The 24798-nt window shown below is 45.9% G+C and overlaps 2 protein-coding genes across 12 annotated transcripts in view; both read left to right on the top strand.

Moving 5' to 3' along the window:
• Positions 1–53: 53 nt before the first annotated feature.
• LOC101921611 (acyl-coenzyme A thioesterase 1-like) lies at positions 54–4038 on the top strand. Its single transcript, XM_005231556.4, has 3 exons — positions 54–551; positions 1221–1423; positions 2760–4038. The coding sequence occupies exons 1-3, from the start codon at positions 86–88 to the stop codon at positions 3360–3362; spliced, it is 1272 nt and encodes a 423-aa protein (XP_005231613.4). The 5' UTR covers positions 54–85; the 3' UTR covers positions 3363–4038.
• Positions 4039–10628: 6590 nt separating this feature from the next.
• The window catches only part of LOC101922643 (cytosolic phospholipase A2 beta), a 52350-nt gene continuing 38180 nt past the window's right edge, over positions 10629–24798 (top strand). For 4 of the 11 annotated variants that reach the window (XR_008745683.1, XM_055795232.1, XM_027778491.2 and 1 more), the window contains exons 1-5: positions 10629–10817; positions 11744–12060; positions 12238–13134; positions 14691–14856; positions 15314–15432. Coding sequence is in view for 10 of the 11 variants with exons in the window: in XM_055795232.1 (XP_055651207.1) it covers positions 15391–15432 (42 nt within the window). In the remaining variant the exon portion in view is untranslated. Of the gene's footprint in view, positions 10818–11743; positions 12061–12237; positions 14857–15283; positions 15433–24798 lie in introns of all 11 variants that reach the window. The other 7 variants (XM_055795175.1, XM_055795207.1, XM_055795184.1 and 4 more) reach the window with 7 other exon arrangements.

Below are 24798 nucleotides of genomic sequence, written 5' to 3'. Positions count from 1 at the left end.
GGCCGGAGATCGCTCGGCGCCGGCCCCGGCAGCCCGGTGCCTCCCGCAGCCGCTGGAGCGGGCAGCCGGCCCCGCGGGCGCTGGGATGGCGGCGGAGGTGGCGGCGGAGGTGGCGGGGCCGCCAGCCCCCCGCTGCCTGCTGGATGACCCCGTGCAGATCCGCGTGGCGGGTCTCGCACCGTGGCAGGCCGTCACCCTCCGCGCCAGCCTGCGGGACGAGAGCGGGGAGCTCTTCGAAGCCCACGCCCGCTACAGAGCGGGCAGCAGCGGCGAGCTGGACCTCGGCCGCTCCCCGGCGCTGGGGGGCAGCTACCGGGGCGTGGAGCCCATGGGGCTGCTCTGGTCTCTGCGGGCTAAAGCTCCCTACAAGCGCCTGGCAAAGAGGAACGTCCTGACCCCTTTCCGCGTGGACCTGGAGGTGTACGAGGGCCACGGGGACATGAGCTGCTTGCTGGGAAAATGCACCAACGAGCGATGGGTTTTGGGAGAGGGGGTGAAGAGGATTTCAGTCAGAGAAGGTCGTCTGAAAGCAACCCTCTTCCTCCCTGCTGGTGAGTTTTCACTCAGTTCTGGTTTTCCCTGGGTGAATTGCAGTTTGCATTCCTTGGGCAGCGCTTAGGTGTCTTGCTCCATGTGAGTACAAAGTCCCTTGCAGCTGCTGTGACACTGCATCCCCCGTAAGGGCAGCCTGGCTGTAACGATGGGCAGAGCAGCAGCAGGGCGAGAAGGTCCTGTGGCTGCAGGAGGAGAACTGAGAAACCCAGGGGTAGTTACCCAGATCATGCCGACGACTGGATTGGCGTAGGTCAGTGCTGGCACTTGTGGGTGCATTTCATATCCCGAGAATTCCCTCCCTGGAAAACCTGCTAGCACAGCTCCTAATGAGGCGCGGCTGATGCAGCAATACTGTTTGCTCACGGGAACCCACTGGCCTGGGCACATCCGGGCAACGTCAGCTGAAATTCATGGTGGGAGAAGGATGCCCAGCGTGGGAACCTGCTGTAAGGAGTTGCTAAGAGAGAGAGAGTATCCACATTCTTGTTCTTACAGTGACTCTGTGTGTGTGCCCGAGAATGGCAACCTCCACGGAAAGCTTCGGAGCATGATTTCCTTCTGATACCTGCTGTCCTGGTGCACGCTGAGGGGGCACTACTGAAAGGACAACCACAGACGCTTTTCTCTTTCATTACATATATACACACACACCCCTTTCGTTGCAGGACGTGGTCCATTCCCTGGGCTTATTGATTTGTATGGATCGGGAGGAGGTCTTGTTGAATACAGAGCGAGTCTCCTGGCTAGCAGAGGCTTCGTGACGCTGGCTCTTGCCTACATGGCCTTTGAAGATCTCCCAGCTATGCCAGACGTTCTTGAACTGAGTTATTTTGAGGAAGCTGTGAACTTTTTGCGGAAGCAGCCACAGGTGAGAGACAAATTAACAGTGCTCTTCCTGTTGGAAACTATTTTCTGGTTTTCTAGTTGCAGTGCTGTATGCCACTGAATGCATCTAAGTTTCTGAGATGTTAGAAGGAGACAGGGTTGCGGGAAAGACAGCGTGATGTGAGAGAGGGAAAAGCACGGGCCTCAACTCTAGTTTTGCAAGTAGCTGGGTAGCTGGTTTTGCACAGTGTCTTGTAACAGTCCGTAGGGGGCTGTTGTGCTAAAACCAGTGTTTTTTGTAAGATCAAATCGAAGCACGTCCTGGATGAGAAGCACAAAACTCCTTAAGCAGGAAATCTTAGGTTTTTTCCCCACTTTTGCATCTGTCAAGATTTTAGAAGGAAAAAAGGCCCATTGACCTTTTCTACTATTTCTGCGATGTTACAGGCTTTGATTCCAAGTAAGTTTCACAAGACAGTAGTAAAACGCTGTAACAGAATCCCTTACAGTTGTGGCACTGGAGAGTGCGCCATGTCTTAAGAAGCTGCAGCTGTATTTGAACAAGTATGTAGGATGGGAAAGACACTTTATAGCAATATGTTATCATACTTAAATCGAAAGAGACCAAGAGAAATCAAGTGGCATTTAAACTTTGAATGGAGCGCTACTTAATGTGATATTAGTTTCACAAAGTTACTTATGTTCTAGCATGTGGACAACAGGAACGTAGCCAGTGTGAGAGCAGAATTCAGCCTTGCTTGTCTGTCTTTTTTTCTCACAGAGCTCTGAAACTTCTTACAAGACACGTATTACAAAATCAGTTTGGTGCAAAGAGCCTTCACTATAAATAAGTCACTTTAAACAGTTATTGGGCTTACTCGGCCTTTGGTGTAATGAACCTTGTGTTCGAAGACAGAGCAGAAGATAGAACAGGTCAGCTGTAGGAGAGTGTCAAAAAAACAGTAGCGTGAAAGAAAATCGGTGCCGGTAAACCCATGAAAAAGTGGTTTTCCAAAGGAGACCTGAAGAGAGAAGACTGAGGAGGTTTGGAGACGGGAGCAGTAAAATAACAATACTGAGAGCAGGTGTCTAGCTGGGATGGGAAGGGAGCAGAGAGGCTTTGTCTATAGAGGTCACAAGGAAGAAAAAGTGTTACAGGAGGGAAAATGTTGAGGAGCTTTAGAATTCCTGGTCACTCTTGTGGAGGCTCAGCAAAGGGATGGATACAGGAGTGGTATAACCTGAACGGAGGGAGGGGAGGGGTAAAATGTTGGGTGGTCTTAGTTGGGTGAGGAGTGAGGAAGCAGGACTGCAGATGTTATGTCAGCCCAGGAAATGAGGAGTAGCTGATAACGGTTGTTTTCATAACTGTGTTTCAGGTGAAAGACACAGGGATTGGTGTTTTGGGCTTGTCTAAAGGAGCTGATCTAGCCCTTTCCATGGCCACGTTTCTACCTGGCATCAAGGCAGCTGTCAGCATATCTGGAAGCGGGTTTAATAGCTTAATTCCCCTGCAGGGGGATGGTTTCACTCTTCCTGCCCACCCGTATGATTTGGGGAGGATGAAGACCAGGGATGAATCTGGCCTAGTAGATTTTTCAGATGTCCTACATGATCACAGGGACCCCGCGACTTGGGATTGCCACATTCCCATGGAGAGGTCCTCGGCTAAGTTCCTCTTCCTGTCCGGACTGGATGACATGAACTGGAAAAGTGACCTCTATTGCCGGGATGCTGTCCAGCGCCTTCGGCAGTATGGACGGGAAGTAGAGTTCTGCTCCTACTCTGGAGCGGGGCACCTCTTGGAGCCACCATACTTGCCTCTGTGCCAGGCTTCGATCCACAAAGTGCTTGGGGTGTTTGTGCACTGGGGAGGGCAATGGAGGGAGCATGCCAAAGCCCAAGAGGACGCGTGGCGCAGGATACAGGCCTTCTTCTGGCAACACTTGGTGGACTCAGACATCCCTAGGAGTAAGATGTAGAGGCAGCTGTCAAAGATGGGGAACCAGGGCTGGTATTTCAGCTCTAACTGAATCGTGGAGGCTTATCAAAAGTTTCCTGGCTTGCCCTCCTCTAAACCCCACTGTTGCATAGCTGTTTATTTTCATTCCCCTTCCATTTTTCAGTTGAATTTTAGTTGTCTTTGGCCCCAGCTGCGCTGCAGATTGGCACCATTTTATATGCCCGTGTGCTGTAGTCACCTGAGGAAAACCCGTCATCCCATCATGTGCATTGCATTTGTACTGAGGCTATTGTTGCCCTCAATCTCCGACTGTCTCCTTTTGTAGCAGGGAATGCTCTCATAGGAGGAGTTTTCCCTTGAATAGTTTAGTTTTCCAGTTTTAACGAACCTAGATGTAAACGGCACTTTCTTGGGGCAACACATTAGTACACTCACCTTTCTTCATGGTATATCATTTTCTCACATTTCTTAGTAAAAAGGTTGTGACAGTTCCGGTCTCAGCTAAGCAAAGAGGTACTCTTCTGACTTATTTTGAAGTGCCGTGATAACATTTTATTGCTGGTCCCTCAAAACCCAGAAGTGAATCTTACTGAGGTCACGCTGGTTGTATCTCCTGCTGACTCCAGATAAGTTACACATCAGAGTAAAGCGTCTGCTGCACTACTCAATAAATGCAGTGTGTATGGGTGTACGCACCGTTTGCTTGGCAGTATCTGAATGAAGCCTTCGACCGTCTTTATGCCTATAAATACACAGGCAGCAATCCTGGTGTGGTCACAAGCTGCTGCTGTGCCTGGCTGAAGAGTTCAAGTGCAGTCCTTGCCTCCTGTCAGGGAGGGGAGCGGTGGGGTTTGCAGCAGGGGTCTCACAGTGCTCGAGATGGGGGGGATACAGGTGTGGTGGGTTGACCTCGGCTGGGTGCCTGGTGCCCACCAAGCTGCGCTATCGTGCCTCTTCTCAGCAGAATGGGGGGGACATGATAAGATGGAAAAAGCCCTTGTGGGTCAAGATAAAGGCAGTTTAATGAAGCAGTAGCAAAAGCCGTGCACGTGGAGGCGAAGGAAAACAAAAGATGTTATTCTCTACTTCCCATCAGCAGGTGGTGGCTGGCGGCACCCTGGGAAGCAGGGCTTCAGTGCCTGTGGTGGTTGCCTCAGAAGACAAACGTCGTAGTAACAAATGCCCCTCTTCCTCCTCCTCCTCCTCCTCTCTCTTAGCTTTTATGTCTGAGCAGAGGCCACACGGTAGGGAATATCCCGCTGGTCACTTTGGGTCAGCTGTCCCGGCCGTGACCCCTGCCAGGACCTTGCCCACCCACAGCCCCTTGCTGGGGGGATGCTGGAGAGACAGCCTTGATGCTGCGGGAGCGGGAGCGCTGCTGGGCCGTAGCCAAAGCACCGACTGTGATTGCCCTGCTGCCACTGCCGCTCCTGCTCCCCGGGCAAGCGCAGCACCGTGAGGGCGGCTCTGGGGCCCAGCCGGACCCGTACAGCTCCGTACCTGCTTTTGAATGCCACAAGTCAGCTCTCCCCTGCGTTAGGGAGGAAGAATAAAGCCGCCGCTGCTGCTGAGCTCCCGGGAGCCCTGCGGAGCGGGCTTTTGGTGGTCTTGCTGCTGTAGTGGACAGGTCAGTGACAGCTGGGAAATGCCACTCTTCAGAGAGGACAGACCTTGCCTTCTGGGGACAGTGTGCGTGATCCCAGCCATTACTGACGGCCAAACCTGCCAGCAACAGCTCCGATCGACCTCATGCTTTTGTGGGATAGTGGCACACGGCAGCTTGCTGGCGTTTTCTAGGTATCAGGTGGCATCAACAGAGTGAATTTTGCTGGCTGGAGCAGTCGGGGCTCCCGTTCTGACCGCAGAAGCCAGCAGGAGCTGGAGGTCTCTGCCTTTTGCTGAGGCAGCAAGACATGCCCTGAGAGGGCAGTGGTCCCTGGATTCGGATCCCCTGGGCCGGGAGCCCTGCGGAGCCGGGATCCTGCTGAGGGCAGAGCCCTGCCCTGGGCTCTCGGCTGCGGGGAGCAGCGGCGGCCCAGAAGGAGCACGCGGGGCCTCGCAGGGCTGCGGGCCCTGCTGCAGCGCAGGGACCAGCGCGGCCCTCCCAGCCGTGGGGGGTACCCCCAGCTCCTGCTCGCCCACACTGCTCGTCCGCCAGGTTCTGTGCTGTCACCTCTTCGTTTCTGTTCGCCCCCTCTGTGTCCAGGGTGCCCCTCACGGGCTGTGGTTGTTCCAGATGAGCAGCGAGCCGGTAGGACGTGGCAGAAGAGCAACAGGCAGCAACAGGGGAAGTCAAACACATTTAAGCAGTCCAATCTGAGCAAGAGATGTTTTCTTTTCCCTCTTTTTTTTTTTATTTTTATTTTTTTATTTTATTAAAGCAGTCAAAACCCCCTGGCTTATCGATCCATGTTCTTCTCAGACTTGGGGCACTAGTGCTACAAGTACTTTTGTTTTACTGAGCGTAGTGTGGCTTATGCAGAACGGGTTGTTCTCCAGCCTGTGGGGTAGCTCACATCTATTTTAATCCCTCCTGGGGGGAAGGCGGACTGTCTCAACCTCCAATGGGCAGATTACAGATCTATGTTTCAAATTACAAAATTGTGAGCTTCTGAGAAAATACAGTATCTGTAGGAAACTACCACTGAAAGGAAAAATCCTTTCCATCAGTACATCACAGTGTGGCCAGGGGTGCTTCCGGACAGTCTGTGCTGTTGTCACATGCAGCAGTTGGGGTTAAGGATAAGCGGCCTTGAAACTAGAGGGTCGAGGGGGCTGCCTGGTGACAACACCACATAGGACCTCTTTGTTTCGTTGCCCTGGAGTGAAAGCTTTGCTACTCAATTAAAAGCCCTTTGTTTATCACTTGGGTGGTAGCTGCCAAGAAAGACTGAAAAAACTGGTTCAGCTGAGCAGCTCTGTGCCACGTGCAAACAGGAAAACATGTCGGCCCAACTCAGTTGCACTGGGAATGCTTTTTAAGTCAGCTGGCCTTTTTTAATTAAACTCAGGTTTGAAACTTACCTTCAGGAAATAGAAACTGGGAACTGGAGGGAGACTCATTTAAAATAATTAGAAATGGCCTAGCTTCAGTAAAATGCTTGTGCCTGTTCTGCAGCATTTTGCTGAAGACTTTGACTACTAAACATTTCTTCTGCTCAAGAGATGATTTAGACAAATGGAGCCAAGATCACAATTTTTTCCAAGTTAGTGGCAAAAATTCTGCTAATTGCAGCCTGTAGAGTCAGGGTGCTTCATACATTTTCTCCAAGCCTATGGAGTACGGACAACATCAAGAACAATGTTGAAGTTGTTACTTAATGAAAGATAATTGACCTTTAGCTGCAAAAGAGAGCCTACGCCAAGCTCAGCTGATAAAACTAATACAAATTGGATGGGGAAAGCTATTCTTGTAATCTGCTTGTAATTGAAAAATGCTTCAGATAAAATAGAGTGCAGAAGGATTAGCTTGAGCAGAAAGATCTCGGCTTGACGCTTACATCAGTCATGCCTTTGGTTAGCACTTTGTACTACATTTCTGTTACAAGAATGAGAATGGAAAAAGCTTGTGACAAGTCTCTTAAGAAACTGTGAAACAATTCCCCCACATGTAGGCCTCTGTAAACACATTCATTATAAGGGAACAGTCCATCCTGTGGTGTGCTTTTGGGGCAGGATGATTTCCCTAGCTATGTTGGAATCAGGCGACAATAAGGATTGCTGATTTGCCAGTGGATTCTTAAAATTTTCCTTTTTTGCTCGGGTTCATCTTGTGGTCTCTCTATGTAGCAAGGAGACTACCCAAAAAAGAAGAGAAGCAGCGTGAAAAGGCATGTCTTTGGGTGGAATGTCTCTAAATTCTGCCTTAGCCTTATTGCCCAGACCCTGTGAATTTAAGATAATTGGGGGGAATGCAATCGAAGTTATGTGAAGCATATATGGCTTATTTTTTTTTAGATTAGGTGTCCCTGAAGCAGGCCACAGGCTGTTTGCACGCTGTGAGACCTTTGGACACAGCTTACCCGTTTCAGTGTGGGCTTTTGGATCACAGTGCAGGTGACTTTCTTTACTAGGTTCTATCCTGCTGTCCTATCTGCTCAGTAAGGCCCCGTGAAATGCTCCAGGGACTCCCAACAGTTTGGAGACATTTGGGCACTGCGAGGGGCAGTGTCCTCTGTACTTCTTGAGGGTTCTTGAAAAAGCTAATGGGGTTCTTTGCCCATACTTTGACCTTGTGTTGTTAGGCTGTGTACAGCTGAGGAAGAAAGGAGTTCTTGATGTTCTTCACTGGAGGACCTGCAAGTACCAGGTCCAGTTAGGTATTTAGATGAACATCAGCTAAAGCTGATCCTGAAGTGCTTTGATACACATACAGTATCATCTGGAGGAAACTGTGAAATGAAAGTAGCCAAAACGCCTTTATTAGAGAAAAGTGAACCACAGGACAGGAGAGGTGAAACTTCTTTGAGACCGTAGCTGCGCATTGAGCACTGTGGCTCTGCAGAATGAGGCTTCAGTGGAATTCTGCTGGGCGCTGTGCTGAACAAGGAGGTCTCAGTGCAAATGTGCTCCGGTAACACTAGTAGCTTCTTACCCAGGAGAAGCCGCATCTGTCCCTGGACACCTTCTGCAGGCAAGGGTGCTTCGTGGCCACAGGTCAGGAGTGAAGTGACAGATGAGAGTATATGCTGCGCAGTGTAATTTAGAAGTGACCTTTCGACATCCCCCGTTTTTGTTCCCTGTGTGGACGTGAAAGTGTAGAGATGGTTGGGGACTGGGTTTTTTGGTTGTGGTTTTTTTTAAAAAAAATAAATCAGAACTTACTCAGTTCTCTTAATACGTTATCAGATCATTTGTTATCAAGCCGTGGGATAAGACCAACACTTGATGACAAAATAAAAATAGTAAAAATTTTTGCTGTATTTTGCTAAGAAATATGTAATTCTGCCACTTCAGGAAAAATTGCTGTTCTGCACTTTTTAGTGCTCCATACGTGTCATTCAGAACTGGAATCTGAGCCAAATGTAGTATTAGGTACAGAGAAAGTGATACTTTGTTTGAAGTTTGGCTGTAAGGAAAATTAACGTTTCTGGTGAGCTAAAGCTCCTTTCAGCATTCACTGCAAAATGTCGCTGCCATTTGTCATTGTCTGGGACAAAAACCAGAAAAGCTAAACCTCGCTGTTTTTCAGAGTCTCAAAACATTGTCCATGCAAAATTTACATTAAACCTAAAAGTGCTTGGGCCCTGACTCTAGATAGCACTTAGAGAAAAAAAAAAAAAAAAAGAGTTATGTTCTATTCATTTAGGCTTGTATCTTTTCAGTTACTTAAGCCACTGAGCATTTAACATCTTGCGTTCAGACTTTAAATTTATGCCTGCATTAAAGTCACTTTAGTGAAAGGTGCAGTTTTATGCTTCAGTTTAACTGTTCTAAGAATACCTTGCTGCCCAAAGGGACAGTCATGCCTTTTTTCCTGCTTGCTGACCTAACTGAGAGGTAGTCCTATAGGGGGAAAAAACCAAACCAAAACAAAAAACCCAGCACCAAACAAGATTAAAATGTTCAGCTGGATGAGAGAAGGAAGTAGCAGGAGTGTGCATTGGGTTATCAGGAGAAGCAGGGGCAAGCGATACCGTGCCTTTCAGGGTCAGTGTGGCCACATGCCAAACCAAGATAACCGAGTAACTCTAGCAGAGTTACTAGATATGTTTGTCATAACTAGTCTGGCTGATTCTAAATTATGGCCCATTTCCATATACAGTGAGGTGACTGCTTGGTGGCTCATTGTGGGCTGCCACTGTTTACAAAGGATCTGGTCCCGAAACAATAAAGTATTTGGTATTGGAGGGAAAATAGTGAAATATGAGTATCAGATAGGAGACAAGGTGGCCAGACAGTTGAAGGGAGATGTCCTGCGTAGAAACAGACCGTGCATTTTTCTGCCTTCAATTAGAAAAGAAAGTTCAAATGCGCCACTGTCATTCTAATATGCTATGAATTCAGTGAGACAGTTTTGAATCAATAAGCCTGTGCCATCTGCAGGATCCATCCCTGGATAGTGTCAGTCTGACGTCCTCAGACATCAAGCACTAACTCAAAGTGGATTAATTTTTCTAGCCTAGGTGTTGGCTGCACAGAGCCTTGGCTCCAGCCATCCTCCCATCTTTGGACCATTTTGGATCGGAGGCACCCATCTTCTTGATGCAGGAAGACTACCTTGATACCTAACGGCATCACTGCTGCTGTGGCGGAAGGGGAAGAGGTCAGTGGTCTGTACTTTTTGGTAGAAGCATCACATCCAATTGCTGGAACAGCCCCCAGCACTTACTGCTTCCCTGGCAGTCTGCACAGCACTCCCCGTAAAGCTGAGCCCTCCTGGGCTCCATTTGGATCAGCAACAGGCACTTTCCTGCCTCCCAGGAGTCTTGTTCTTTCTATGGCTGTCTGTACACTCACCTAAGGGCACGATGTCTGCTTTCTCTTTTTTCTCTACCTCTTGCACAGTCTGCTTCTGTCTCGCTGGCTGTGACCCAGGCGATTCCAGTTCCAGGTCACCTTTACCATCTAAGTATACACACAAAATGTGACCAAAAAGAAAAAGTGATTATGATTGCCATGGCAATATTCCTGCCACAGGTCCCGTACAACTCCTTATCCTTCTCAGTCTGTTGCTTCAGAGGTTTGTTCATAGTTCTTGTGATCAGTAGAAGGCCAATGCCTTCAGCCTGTAGTCACTGATACATTGCGTCCTACGCTCTTGATTTCCAATACTTCTTATCATCAACATTTTATCATCATCCTTCGGCTCTGTGGAAGAAAATATTGGGCTGCTGAAACATGGTGGCTTTTTAGAAGTGATCTCTTACAAGCCATGTTGCCTGTTACTGTCTCACAAGTGGGGTTTTTTTACTAGTTTCTACTTTTCAATGGGAAAATATGTAGAATATGTAGAAATGTTTCACTCCAGTACATGCAGTGGAATTTCAGTATGTGCTGAATCAGAATCATAACTCAGCTAGGCAAAATAAAAAATCAACTAAACCAGAGGTATAAATTGCACATTTCTAAAGGAAAAAAAAAGACAGAAAGTGCATTCAAGGAGTACCAATTCTTAAATTGCCCCCCTTCATAAAAGGAAGTATGTGAGTGTGTATGTGTTTGGGGATGGGTGTATATAAATGCGTGTTGGAAAGGAGGGGAGGAATGGAGAGTGGAAAGAAAAGGAAAAACAGAAGACTAAAAAAATCTGGTTTGTAATTACTTGTATGTTCTTTGTAGAAAGTAGGGTCCCCAGCAGAAGTGTCCTTCTGCCAGAAGACTTACATCTGCAAGAGAAAGCAAGACGGCTCAGGTCCTGACCAGGTGGCCGGCTTCCCCGTGCAGGGCCAGAGGCGAGCATACAGTGTGCGCTGCCTGCTCCGGGATTAGCAGCATAAGCATGGTTAGGAGATGCTAATTGTTCAGTCGCAAGGTGAGTTGATTTTCCTCTGTAAGGCAATGAATGACAGTATCAGCAATGGCCACAGGACACAATACCTTCTTGGAAACAAGTCACTGACATCTGTAATTTGTATACTTTCATAACTGAGTGGCTCTGCAATCGGTTATTGTTAGTACAGTTCTTGTCTTGGGATGCTGACAACTAATGCTTTTATCAAGAGGTAATAACTGCTTTCCATCACTGAAGCTCTAGTGACAGGTTATAGAAATTTTCTCAAGATCTCTCACTTTGAGGTCGATGTAGAAGCCAAGGAACAAATTCTGCTTACTTCATTGCTTGTTGATTCCACACCGATTTTTCAGTCACTAATCGGAATTGAAAATAACATGGTCCTTTGTTCTCTAACTGCCAGAGAGTCACGAGGTGAGAAAGATATTTTTTTAAATAATCTTTTTCTCCTACTGGGGAAAAGACTGGCACTTAGTTGCATAAATCTGTTTTATCCTCTTAAAGAAAGGTGGTAAAACTCTCCTTGAAATAGCCGTTTAACTACAAGTTGGAGCTCTCTGTGGGGATTACGAGGCTGGGACTTGTGCCTCGGCTGTGCTTGTTTAGGTTCTCCCACTTCCTAGACTAGGGTTCCGACCAGCAGGGTGTTGGTTATTGGTACATGGGTGGTTGTGGTGGGCTCAGAAGAAAGTCTTGGGTTTGATTCCATATTAGAACAACCAGTTTTGAAATCTCCGTATTTTTTCACAAGGTGAAAGCTTTCTTTTATCAATCATTACGTTACGCATCATATAATGTGAAGTTAGTCTTTTGGTATTTCAGCTTCCTTAGGGTCCATGGCTCATGCTGCGCCCTCTCTGTGTTTCCCCTGGTTCATATGGAATATTATGCCCTAAGAGGGGGAAGGAAGACCAGAGATAAGCGTTAACATTTTCTTTTTTTTTCAGTTGTCTCTGGCTACTGAATGCATTTTGCATAGCCTAAGAACCACTGTCCACCAGCATAAGAACTGCTGGGGCAAAGCCAACCCCATGCATCTCCTTACATGGCCTTATTTCTTCTGAGGCCTGAAAGCAAGCTTTGGTCCTGGGAGGTGCAAGTGCCTCGTAGTGCCTCAGCAGAGAGTTCAGTCATCCCCAGGCCAGAGCGATCTGATCTTCTCTCGCCACTTCATTTTCTGGTGGTTCTGGTTGCTTTCTGGGCATGTTCATCATTTGTGTCTGCCTGATGAGCCACGTAACAGACACCACACACCAGCTGACAGGTAGTACTACTCTATCTTTCAATTCACAAATTTAGCAATAATAGCTTGAATTTCTAAGAACATAGAGGAGTCATTTGCTTCCTCTCCTTTGCGTGTACGAGCTCTCCCTTCCTCTGGGTTGAAAGGAGAGTAGAATTTTTTAAGAGAATATTTATTATCCTTCTCCATTCCTTTCAGTTCTCCACATAAGGCAATTTGTCTTTCCAGTGCATCTACTTTGCTTTTCTTCGCCCTGCAGAAGAGCATAATTTTGCGTTATCAATGGACTTAAGTCCAGACCTCAAAGGAATGCAATTTCCTGGGTTCAGGAAAGAATCCAGAGGTTAGTCTCATAAATCCTGTGCAAGCTCTGTGGCTGTTCCAGCTCTTAGCCAAGTTTGGCAACAGGGTCATTTCATCTAGCACTCATGTAGTAAAGCACATTTATGACCTCCGAGCCAGCTGCTCAGGCTAAATCATTGTCTTGCCTTGACAAATGCCTGTGCATGTCTCAGCTGCTTTCCTGTTATTCTGTCCATAGAATGATGCAAATTCTCCTTATGAGGTGGTGTTCCTGGAAGACAGAGCCTCCTGCTGCACACAAAAAATAGGGAGTGATTTTTATGTGGGTCACCGCATGCAGAGCTGACAGAGTCAAGGAGAGCCTGGCTGGAAGGTGACTTGGAATAACAAATGTTCTGGGAGCAGGTGAGTGTCTGTGGCCTGTAAGGGTGGTTCTTCTTTGCTGAGGTCCTCAGTTCTGCAGTGCAGCGTTCTGTGTGGAGACAATCAGGAATGCTTTTATCTCTGTAAGTTTTTTCTTCATGTGTTTTAGGTTTTCGTTGAAAAAAATGTAAAAACTGAAAGCATGTTTTCAATCTTTTCCTGCCTCTGAAAGGGATAGCATCAGGTCACGCACCTCCAAACAGAGTTCAGCAGAAAAAAAGAAAAACTCTGCTTTCTCAAAAGCCATTATCATCTGAAAAACGTTTCATTGAAACAAGAGATGCTCTTGATGAGCTTGGATCACATCACTTGTCTGCTTGGTTGGCAGTTCTGCAGCACCCTCAGCTCTGACCTCTGTGGGCACAGCAGGTATCTACCGCCGCTTCCAGGGAAGAGCCACACACCAAATGACCATGTTCTTCTGGGGTTGCCTCCAAGGCAGCTAGAGGCCTCAGCTTCTGCTGTTGACCTCTCCTTTGTCCTTGCTCCTTTGTTTCGTTCTACTCCTATTTTAGCCTGTTTCAGTCTGTTAGGGGTTTCTGAATTCTGCTTGTCTTTCTTTCCTCAAGTCTCCGGTAAGAAAAATGCCAGCTTTATTTTGAGCTCTTATTGTTGACAAAGTTCATAAACCAAGTTCTGTGTCTCTTATTATAATACAGATGATCGGTTTATGATGATGAAGTAGGTTGAAAGGAAAGGTATTATCAGGTCTCGGGCTCCAGCCCAGTTAGCAGGCTCTCAAACTGCCACATACTCCAGTTAATGGTGGCGCGGGCTCAGGTCTCTGTGCCACTCTTACTGGCAGTTTGGGCTGCTGCCGCAGCTGAGTCTGTTCTGGGACCAGACTGCATCAGGGAAGGAAGAGCCTGGTGTATTACTGTAATAGAGAGGAGAGTGTATGTAGAGGATTGAAGCTGGGTTAATTAACGTTGATAACATACAGCTGTGGGCTGGCTGCAGGGGCGGTGGGTTGGCTGACATGGATAAGGTGCAGCTGTGGCTGGTTCTGTTGAGTAGTTAAATAGCTCTGAGGGGTATGGAAGTGGGGCACTGGGTGAAGAGGGACCTGGAAGAAGCAGAGGGAGGAGAGAGAGCACACCCCAGATCTAGGAGAGACAAGGAGGGGCCCTGGGAGAAGAAGGAGGCCCAGATGAGGAGAGGCTGCCTGGAAGAGGAGCCTGGATGATGAGAGAGTCCAGATGCAGCACAGGCAAGCAGCAGGGTGGACTGGCCTGCAAAGGATGAAGAAACAGCATGGGCAGTAGATGAACTGTTGAAACCCTGTTGGGGATTGGTGGCCGTGCCGGGGCAGGGCGTGGGAACTACTTACGGACATTAACCTGGTATGGGATGGTAAAAGCCTTGCTGTGGCTGGCTGGTTTGGATAGTGCTGTGACAATTATATATTAGAAAGATTTAAAGACATTATTTGCTTCAGGGTAGAGGGGCTCAGTCAGTGCTTATGGTATTTCTTAAGCCCTCATTGTGAGATGAGGAAGAAATATCAGGCCCAGCACAAACTCTTATTGCAGAGGTGGATTTCATACATGTAAAACAAATCTGTATGCATGAAGCTGGGCTTTAACAATATGGAGATGCAAACACTGCTATGGCAAGGATTCCTGAAGGGAAGCAGGACCCTTTCTTACCTTTATCATTAACATGTGACCGTTTGTTTCCATATCTGGTTTAAGTTTGCCTGAAAGAGAGGATGTGTCCTTGCTAGCTGTGGATGTCCAAGGCATCCTTGGCTTACCACCATCCCACAAAAAACACCAGCGATCCTTGAACATTAGTCTGGATTCATAGAGGTTTTCTGACGGCAGAATACCTTCTACTGTCATAAGTAGGTCTTCTACCCTTTTTAGAAGAAAGAAAGGGTCTCTTTAGCAGTATCTGTCTACTCTAAAGACTTCTTGTTTCAGCTCAGCCGGTGGAGTCCTGAACAGTCTCCAGGATTTTTGACCATGAGACTACTATGAGACCAGATGTCAAACATCCTGAAAAGTTTCCAGCTGAAATCAATGGGATTTTACGCATTTGCAAATCTAGATTGGTGCTAGAGTGAGCAGCATCTTACAGAAATGACAAGTGAGTATAGAGACTGATTTTTTTTTTTTCCTCTTTATGTATTCTAGAATCATGATTTACTGGAAAGGTATGAAGTCAGTAGTGGAGCAGTAGGGGCTTGGGGATTGAGGCTAGAGCATTTCTCTGTGCAGAGATTAGCCGTAATGACTGTTGGCCATGAAACTTCATTCTGGGTATAGTCTGAAGGCTGGCTGCTTTGGAGTTTCGCTGGTATGTTGCCTTCAGCTGACCTTTTGTGCAAGAGCACGCTTCATCCAAACCCAGCAGAAAGAGTAAATATTTTCTTGGCTGTGGAAGAAGGTAGCTGTAAAAGATGGTAATGGGGGGGATAGGTAAAGGTCAGCAGAAATGTATTTATACTTATATATATATATAGCAGTATATCAGCTCCAGCTATGTGTTGCTGAAAGGAATGTTTGTTCCCCAGATAGTTATCAAGATCAGCTTTTCATGGCAGGAGACTTGAAATGATGTCCAGCTGATGCTGCTTATTTCATTATATTGCTTGCTGGAAGCTTGCTTGAAGGGAAAAGAATGAACTCTGTTCTCTCACTTGGATACAGCGTATTAAAAAAGGTAAGATTTGACAGGAGATGGTTTAATTCTTCTACTGCTTGCTTAAACAGTATATTGGTTTTTTGCAAAGGAGCTGTAGCAGTTGGTAATGAGAACTGGAATTCACTTCCAGCTCTGAAAAGGGGATCAGAAGGTGGCTCTCCAGAGTAAAAAGCCTTTACAGTTGCAGAAACAACAGTACGCACATCCTTTCTGAGCCTTTTCCAAAGGCTCAGCTGCCCTGGCTGGGTCTCACACAGTAGGTTTAGAATTTGTGGTTGGCCCTTGCCCTTACGCTCTCCTGGCGCTCAGGCCCATGAGCCACATGGCTGCAGTGTCTCGCCAGCACCCGTGCTGTGCCGTGTCAGCTGGGTCACTGCTGGCTTGCAGCACTGTCAAGGATGCTCCTCCTGATGTGACTCTACCAAATGTCTCCCCTGACAAACTGCTTTGCTGTCAGGAATGTTGGAAAGAAAGAAACCTCAAACGCTTTCCTTGTCCTCTGAAGGAACAAATACTGGTGTTGAGGAGTCTGTGCCTGTCATCGCAGACTCACTGAGGGACTGTAACCAGTGACTCCACACTGTTCCTCTTTTCTTGACTTTGCGAATGGGTTAGCTGTAAATCTGCCCAGAGCTTTGCACTGCCGCAGTAGTAATAGTTGTTATTATTATGATTGTTGAAATATACTGCGAAGTCTCAGAGTTGATTCAGCTGGCTGTGTATTGCCCTGAATAACTTAGTGTTACAGGGAAATATAAAGTCCCCACTGTCGCAGGCTTTGAGGTTCCATTTATACAGTCAGTGCAATGCAATTAGCCTCCTCAAAAACAGGGAACAGGCAAACATAACCTTCAGCTGCTAGCTGGGAACCCTCGTGCCATATCCAGGTGAAAGAAAATACAGTATGTTCTGGAAACCCTAATCAGGAGTCTAAATGCAGGATGCTTTGGTTTACTTTGACATACAAGGATTAGAGAGAAAATACTTGGATTTGGGTCTATAATGGCGGTTGAGGCTTCGGCTGTGAAGGACTGCTGATTTGTCTCCAGTCCGAGGTGTTGAGTCTGTGCACGCCTTCTGTAGGCTCTCCCAAAGTCATCTGAGCCCAGAACAGCGACCTTGTTTGCTCAGAGCTCTGCAGCCTGCTTGCCTGGCGTGTCCCCATCCCTTCCTTGCACATGTGTTTCACACTGTCAGGGTTTTGAGGTTTGATCCTATGTCTTCACTTCTGAAGTGTCTTGGGAGTGAGCACTGACAGAAGCACATATAGATGAGGTATAAGGCAGGAACGCAGGGTTACTAGCGTGGGGGTTCCCAGCTTGCTTCCCATGTGATTGCGGTCATACTAAGCTTTTTCCGGGTATTCCAAAATGCAGTCACTGCAACTGAAGCCTGTTGTTTCAGGGGAACAGCATAACCACTTTGACATACAGCTGTTTTATTTAATTTGATGAGATGGAACAACCCCATTTAGATTCAGAATACAGCCAACCATAACACAGTTGTGTGTTGTTTTTTTTTCAGGCAAGAAAAATTCTACCATAAATATACAAGCTTTACACTCGGGAAGATGGGGAGGAAAATTTTAGCATCAATGTGCAAAACTGTATAATCACTTAATCATTCTCCATCCTTGCTGTAAAGAGTATGCCTTTTGTAGTGTATACTGCCTTGGTATGTGTTTTGCTTTCCAGCGTGGATGGTTCTGTGAGCAGCAGGGGGGGCGTTCTGTAGCCTTTATTACAAAACCCTCCTCCTTTAAACTATAGGTTTCACCCCTCTGCAGGGCTGCCCCCAGTCCCTACGCAAGCCTGTCTGTGGACAGCACTTCCTTTAGCAATGGCAATGATATTGAAGGGTGCACCTTGAGTCACAGGTAAGAAAGCTGAGGAGAGAAAATAAGTGTTAATGTAATAGAAGGCTCAGCTGCTCAAAGCATGGTCGTTGCAATTGCCTGTATACCACGGGGACATGTGCACTCCCCTCCCAGCCTAGCAGAAAGATTGCTATTGCTGTAGCCAAGTAAAATTTGCAGGTCATAAGATGGCAGCACAATCTCACTAGTCAGGGTGACAAAAGCTGAGGGATCAGGTCATTAATTTTCCTCACCTCAAACTCCCACTTTGCGCAATCACAAGGTTCTGTATCTAACTAGCTGGTGCTTCCCGGGCACTAACTACTATGTATATAAGTGAAACTGTTACGTATGTGGGTGAAAATCCTGTTACATCACTTTTCAAACTAACCTATTTAATGTAAATTCAGATGCACTGTATAGTGTTGAAATAACATGCTGGTGTGACTTTTTTGCTCAGTGTTGAGCTCCAGGTAGGTAATTTATCTAACTAATTAATAAAAAAAGCAATAATTTTGGAAGACTGACTGCAAAGCCTATACGACTGAGAGTCATTTGTTATTTTCCCTTACTTTCTCCTCGAGAGCAAGATATTATGCACCCTGCCTCAAAATACTCATTCCTTACTGAACATTATTGACTCAGTCCCACTATAAAAAAAAATATCTTCTCTGTGAAGAGCTTATTTAATGTATTACTCTGAGGGATAAGTAATCTGTATTCAGTTGTCATCTGCCTGTTTGCCTGCTTGTCTTTGTGTCTCTCTTTCAAAGAAATCTGCCGTTCTTACCATTTGCCATGAGCTGTACCCTCTGAAGGTGCAGTACTTGATTTGGAAAAACCCCTGTGTTTGGAAGAGATGACTCATCACAGCAGTCACCATGTTATATAATGCGGAGTGATAACAGCTACCAAGAACATTTCTGGCAGCAATATCCCCACTTGTGAATTTGAATACTTTCCTTAGAAATACCTCTGTTTATTTTTACAGATATCTGCATATACTTGGAAGGAAAGCAAGCCATGAGAACAAGACAAAAAACTATAAGTTTTCAAAATTAATTACAAAATTTTGTGGTATTACTGCAGAGTTAAACCCCAGATGGTTAGGCGCATCTTTCAGGTGCGCTTCTTTGAAAAGAACATACAATCATAGTTCTACTAGCTGTTTGCATCTACCAAGTGGGCATGGTGTTTTGGCACGTGTGCAAACTGTGCTGATGGGTATCTACTTGCTGAACTTGCAGGTATGTTTTTGGAGGACACTTTTGCAGGCATTGGACTTTTGAACATAAACTGAAATCCCAAGTGGTCGTTTGCTTTGGTTTGTATACCTGTTCAGATGACAATTTCTCTAGCCACGTTTACTCTCACTAGTCAATATAGTTGCGTTGGAGCATCCTTAGGCTAAAGTTATTGGCGGGGGGGGGGGGGGGGGGGGGGAATTGTGCACCCCCCTTGCCATCAGCATGTCACCTCCGGGCTGAGCAATTGGCCACATGGTGTCACTGTGTCTTAAGGCAGCAAAACCTCTAGAAGTAAAAGCCTTTAGCAATTCCGAGTTTTCAAAGTATCCCAACCACGTGATACCGAAGGACATGCTTGAGCAAAAGTGGCAAGGTCATGGAAGCTTTGCTGTAGGAATGTTTTAGGAAGATATTTTATGCAAAGCATCTCTTTCCCAGCTTTTTGTACCTTTCTTGAATGTATCAGACAAATGTTTTTAGCCCAGAAGTGCTTGTTGTCCAGATGTTTGCATTTTGGAGCATCCTTATATGGAGAGCTTTATCTGAAATCCTTGCAAGTCAGCGATTTACAAACTCAGTGGTGCTGGCCTCATGCTACACTAGTCACAGCCCTTCTCCTTCTGTCTTTGTCTATCTGAATGCACAATATCCTTTGGCTCTGCTACACAGGGGAAACTTGGCCTCATAGAGCTCAGAGCAATATAAACTGCAGCTCCTGGGACCCACACAATGCCATTTAATCCCTGCTAGTCCTGAGGAATACTTTGCGCAACACACCTGCTCAAGAGAGCTGTGCCAAAAGCTGATGTATGGGGTGTTTAAGGAGTTTCATAATGTACAGCTGTAGCAACACTAGGAGAAACAGTTGTGTACAGATACAGTATGAGCCTTAGCCAAGAAGATGATATCTGGTTCAGGGCGCATTGAACGGCTGCAAAGTCTGTGTGCAGTAATAAGTGTTGGTGTGTGCTGTTTCTTCTGTAAAATGGTAAGTGAGCCTAGAGGAGCAGGCCTTATGCTGACATCCTGATAGCCTGTGTAGGTTAGATTTAGGATTTTATAGGAGGAGTAAATGTCTGGCAATGACTTACCACCCATGTGGAGTGCAAGGTGCTTTGTTTTGATTGCTAGGACGTTAGGTAGTTACAATGCTTTTCCTAAGTCAGCCTCCTGCTTTGTATGAAGGTTGCTCTCTGCATAGCTGCTGAGAACAAGAGCACTGTTCTAAGATGTGTGTTTCTTTGTGATAGTTTTGCTGCTGATTTTTTTCGGACCAGGAATTCAATTGTAATATACCTGTTCTGATGGCTGTATCTTCCACTGAAGTGCACAGTCAAGCCATATTTAGAGTTATTAGGTCTACAAAACACAGCTCTGAAAATTCCAGTGCCTAAGTATGAATTTTGGTGCAGTGGTATGAATGAGGAAATGGCTGTGTTAGTCTGGCCTTGAATGGGACATGAGATTAAGTGCTAAATAAAACTTGGACTGTCAGATCTCACAGGCTGGAGTAGAGCAGAGATGCCCTGGGGCGTGTGCCTGCCTTGAAGAGGCAGCAGCAGCACATAGGGTCTGCTGGGAAGACTGGAACACGTTTGTGAGTAGCAGGTTAAGTTGTGTTTCCCCTTGCTACTTGCAATGTAACAACAGCTTAGAAGTATTTTCAGCGATGTTTATTTAGGAACACTTAACTTGAATGTGACTTTGGCCTATGGTTCCTCCCCTTTCCCCCTCACTGTCGGTTCTGTAGTTATCTTGTCTGGAAGGATTCTCTGTTGGCCTCTGTGCTGGTGGTGGCCCTTAGCACGGAGCTTCTGCAGAGGGAAGACCATGCCATGGTTCATCCTGGGGGTGGAAGAGCCTGAAGCAGAAGGTAGCACTGAATAGTAATGCAGAAAAGCAGGTGGGGTCTACCGCAGGAGAAGGTGGTACAGCCAGACTTGGGAGTGAACCAGGCACCTTGCCAAAACAATTTGTCCTTGTTCCGCAAATCTTGGTAATGGCTGACCTCATTATCTAGACACTAAATGTCTCTTGGTAGTGTTCAAGGAAGTTCTCTCACAACTATAATTATCATGACGGCACTGCTACCATGATGGTGTATAAACTATAAACAGGAAAGGCTGAAACCCACTGACACAGATGAGATGCAAATGAAGGGCTGGTGCCTCTAATATAGGAAAATGAATAAGAAATGGCTGAGGAAATCCCTCTGGATTTGTCTCTAGGAACTGTCTTCAAAATGTTTGCCCAGGAACCAAAGGTGTGAAGGAGGAGAAGGATGTGTTTCCTCCCCTTGTGGTTTTATGACCCTCAGGCTCTGGAACCAAGGCTCCTTCTGAGAGAGCTTTTATATGTTGTCCTGTGCAGTGTATTTCTGGGAAACTCTGTTGTTCCATATTTGTTGGAAGAGGTACGCTACGCATCAGTGCCAAAGGCGTTTAGTTTCTAGTGCTGTTAGCCTACAGAGTGAGTCTCCTTGAAATTATGGGAGCAGCTGGTGCCTTCCTGTGAACCTTTTTTTAAAGCACATAGACCACCACTGCCTATGGATATTTGTCAACTACAGGCTTCTAATATATGTTTGAGACATAAAGAAAAGCTTGATGCATGGAAGAAAAAGAGATTTTTTAAAGCTAAGTCCAGCTATGGTTTAGTCTGACTTCCACAATGCATGCCTTTTTCTCAGTAATTCCTGAATAAAGTTTGTAATGTCTGATTGAGCTACAGTCTCATCCAGCCATGATTTAAATTTAGCTATCATGTGGGAGGGAAATGTGGTGTGGAGGCTGAGAAAAGTCAGGGGTTACAGCGCGAAAGGAAGGTGTGGGAGGGAAAATACATAGTTCAGCTATAACACAGGTTTCAAGGATCAGAAATAGGATTTGTCGTTTATGGTACTGTGGCACTGCAAAAAGTCGACAGTGAGCTCCATTTTGCTAAAAGTGATAAAAGTTCCCAGGTAAGCTTGCTCAGAAAAAACCCCGCAATCTAAATAGATCGCGTGAACACCAACACAAACAAGAAAGTAGAAGGGCAGGAGTTAAACAATAATTAAGCTGGTAATAAAATGTGATATGTTTTGTTTTCATGGGGAACAGAGAGGGGACGCTGGGCTAATGTTTTGTGCATATTCTTGTGCACCTGAGGTGGTGTTTTAACTGTGGACTATTCTATTAGTATCAGTTAGACTGTTCCTGAGAGGAACATGTGCAAGTGTCTGAGAGGATCAAAACATTTTGTTTTTTAAATGCCTGAGGTAAGTGCTAAATGAGTAGCAGAAAAGCTGGTATTGCCTCACCACAAAACCTACTAATGGATTTCCAGTAGCTGCAGATCAGGAAGATGTGTCTGAATCTTTTCAGCACATGTTTTTTCCAACAGCAAACAGACAACTATGAACTTCCAGAATTTTACTGTAGATCGTTTTTTGACTGGCTGAATTTTGACTAGTTCCCTCTGTAATCTGGCATGGTGAGGGACAGGAGGCATAGTGTAAGAGATGAGGAATTTACTCATGCTTGGCACCATGCAGGTAGCAGTAAAGACTCAGAGATGCTCTGTTATGTTTTGTGTTAGACACAGTCCTGACACAGGCAGAACGCATAGTAGTCGTGACTATGTATTCAGAAAGAAGAAAGTGAAGCTTGGATGGTTGCAGCCAGAAATAGAATTAAGAAATCAAACAGGTGTTCCTGTCTCTAGAAGCTGAAATGGATTGGCTTGGGTTCCTCTGTACAATTCTTTCAAAATGTTAGGTATAAAAGGAGTTCTTAATAGACAGCTATTAAGATTTGCTCCCATTTAGGAGAGCATCAAATAGCTTTACAGTATCTTTGATTCCTTGTTTCTTTGTTTTGCAATGGATACTGTAATATATTGTTGAAGTTATTAATATAGACTTCCTAGTATAATATGTTCAATGAAAATTGAGCTGCCCTGCTCAGTACTTCTTACAGACTGTCCCTGGTGCCGAGTGAAACCATTAATTAACTTACTGACTCCCAGGTTATTCCCTACAGAGTTGAAGAATTTTTTGCTGGGGACAAGTGAGCAGTGTTTAGCTGCATGTGTAATAATGTAATAAACCCATTCATTTAATTTGATTCAGAGCCACATAAGGCTAGACAATGTCTTATGTGGAACAAGATGTGTCCTCAAGTATGAATTCAGAGGGTGGGACACATTTCTGAGCCACGCTATGTCTACTGGATGTTTTGGTGCTCCTTGCACCATGTGTAAAATGATGTCTCCCATGACAGGGATACAGTGAAGAACACACTAAATTTCGCCAAACGTTGGCAGTGCCAGTAAACAATGTTTGGGTTCATAAATGGAAGGTGTCTAAAAGGGATGTTTTCAAACAATAATTATTTGGAGGAAGGGCCAGTCATAATCTATAACAATAGAATCATGATAATTTTTGTTTGTATTTCTAGTTTCTTTCCTCTGAGATGTCTCAGTTTTCCTGATGTCAGGTGAACTGGCTGTTGTTACTTTCATTTCACGCTACAAACTGTTTGCTAACTTGCCTAAGACGTGCAGAGAATTTATGACAGAGCCAAGGAGTTATTCAAGTGGAGCAGGGGATACGTTGCTAGTTTAATTCTCATTTCCTCTCTCCCCTTTTTTTCTGTAAGCAGGACCATGCAGTTGTTGCACAAGGTGTTCTGTGCTCCACATATCTGTCTGTGTTGTCAGCCATCTGTGTATCAGGTCTGAGGAGAAGGAAGAAACATCAGGTGTGTTAACAAGTCAGGCACTTCCCATTCCCAGTTTTAGCATACATGAGGAAGTGATGTCTGATGAACAGAGTTGATCATAGGTTTTCTGATGCAATACTTCTCCGTTTGAAAATGTTGATTGGGTTCTGTATTGCTGGGTTGGCTGGTTCTCCAGCTTCATGAAAACCTGCTTGGAAAGTTGTCATGCTGTCGTAAACCTTGTGGACCCACCTGGCCTGTTCCACTGGCTACCCACCATTCTGTGATGCCATGACACTGCTGGCTTCTCCCAGTCACCATGGGCTACCCCCTAGGCTGGTCAGCAGTTGAATGAGCTGCCCTTAGATGTCCTTCAGCTGCTGGCCAATTCCTTTGCTCACAGCTTCCTAGATCTCTTAGCTTTGAAGCTCCTCGCCTGCTCAGGTGACTGCCTAGCACCCATGTGGCAGCACAACAGCTACGCAGGCAAGGTCCTGGCCTGTGCACCCAGGCATCAGCCCAGAAATGTTTAAAAATCTTTCTTATAGGTGTGAGTGAAACCTTTCTGGGAAGGGTGAGGGGAGGTGTGCCAGCATGATTTCCTCCAAGATGAATGTTCCGGTTCCCAACACTGGTGCAGGCAAGTCACGGGACATTTTGCCTTTATGCAGTTCATGGCTTGCTTGCTAGTACTTGGCTGACAAATGCATGTGGTATGTGTGTGAGTACACAGCAGGGAAGACCAGCAATTAGTGGATTTGAATCATGCAAGGCAAGGGTCTCTGCCACTTTGCAACATATCTATTGCAAGAGGAGAGATTGCGGAGTAGAAATTGTGTGTGTTGCAGAGATGGCACCATTACAGGTTGGAGTTCTGCTGCATTGGCAGGCTGAGGTTTAATTCCTGGAGGTATTTGTGGGAGAGGTCACCATCAGATATCTAGTCTTCCATTAGATCACTACCCCTAGAAGTCAGAGTCTCTGAGTAATAGCATCTCCTCCAGCCTGGACCCTCCCTGGCTAGGTGCAGGAGACTTAATTTGGGACCCCTGGCACATACATCTGGATCCCCTGGTAGAGGAGAAAGTGTAGGTAGCTTATTTTAATGTTTCTTTCTGAACAGACTCAATGCCTCTCATGACCTACACAAAAATTTTCTGGCTTGTTGGCCATACCATGTCTCACCTGCCACATAAACCATGAATGCTGGAGGCCCAAGGTTAAAAGCGCCCTAGTTCACTGAGATGCTGACAGCCATAAATTTCTGTTGGCTTTGGTATAAGTTTCTATGGTGTGTTCACGTGTTTCGAGAAGCGTTGTGCAAAAATCTTAGGACCTTCAGAAGTATTATATGAATTAAGAGGTTAAAAAAGATCTGTGCCGGCAAAAAATCAGTTTTCTAATAGAATGCAAGCATTTAAAATTGTGATCAAGTGTTATATGTGCTGCTGAAACAGAAAAATTAAAACTGACCTAATATGCATGTATAGAGACATTCAGAGATAGCACCAGGCTCCAGGGCTGACTCTGCCTTGGCACAGGTTAGAGTAGCTTTCCTGAGACCAGCTGAGACTCTTGG

This window comes from Falco peregrinus, chromosome 1, assembly GCF_023634155.1.
Source record: "Falco peregrinus isolate bFalPer1 chromosome 1, bFalPer1.pri, whole genome shotgun sequence".
Taxonomy (NCBI): Eukaryota; Metazoa; Chordata; class Aves; order Falconiformes; family Falconidae; genus Falco; species Falco peregrinus.
The sequence above is the reverse complement of the archived record's forward strand: the minus strand, read 5'-3'. Positions and strand labels throughout refer to the sequence as shown.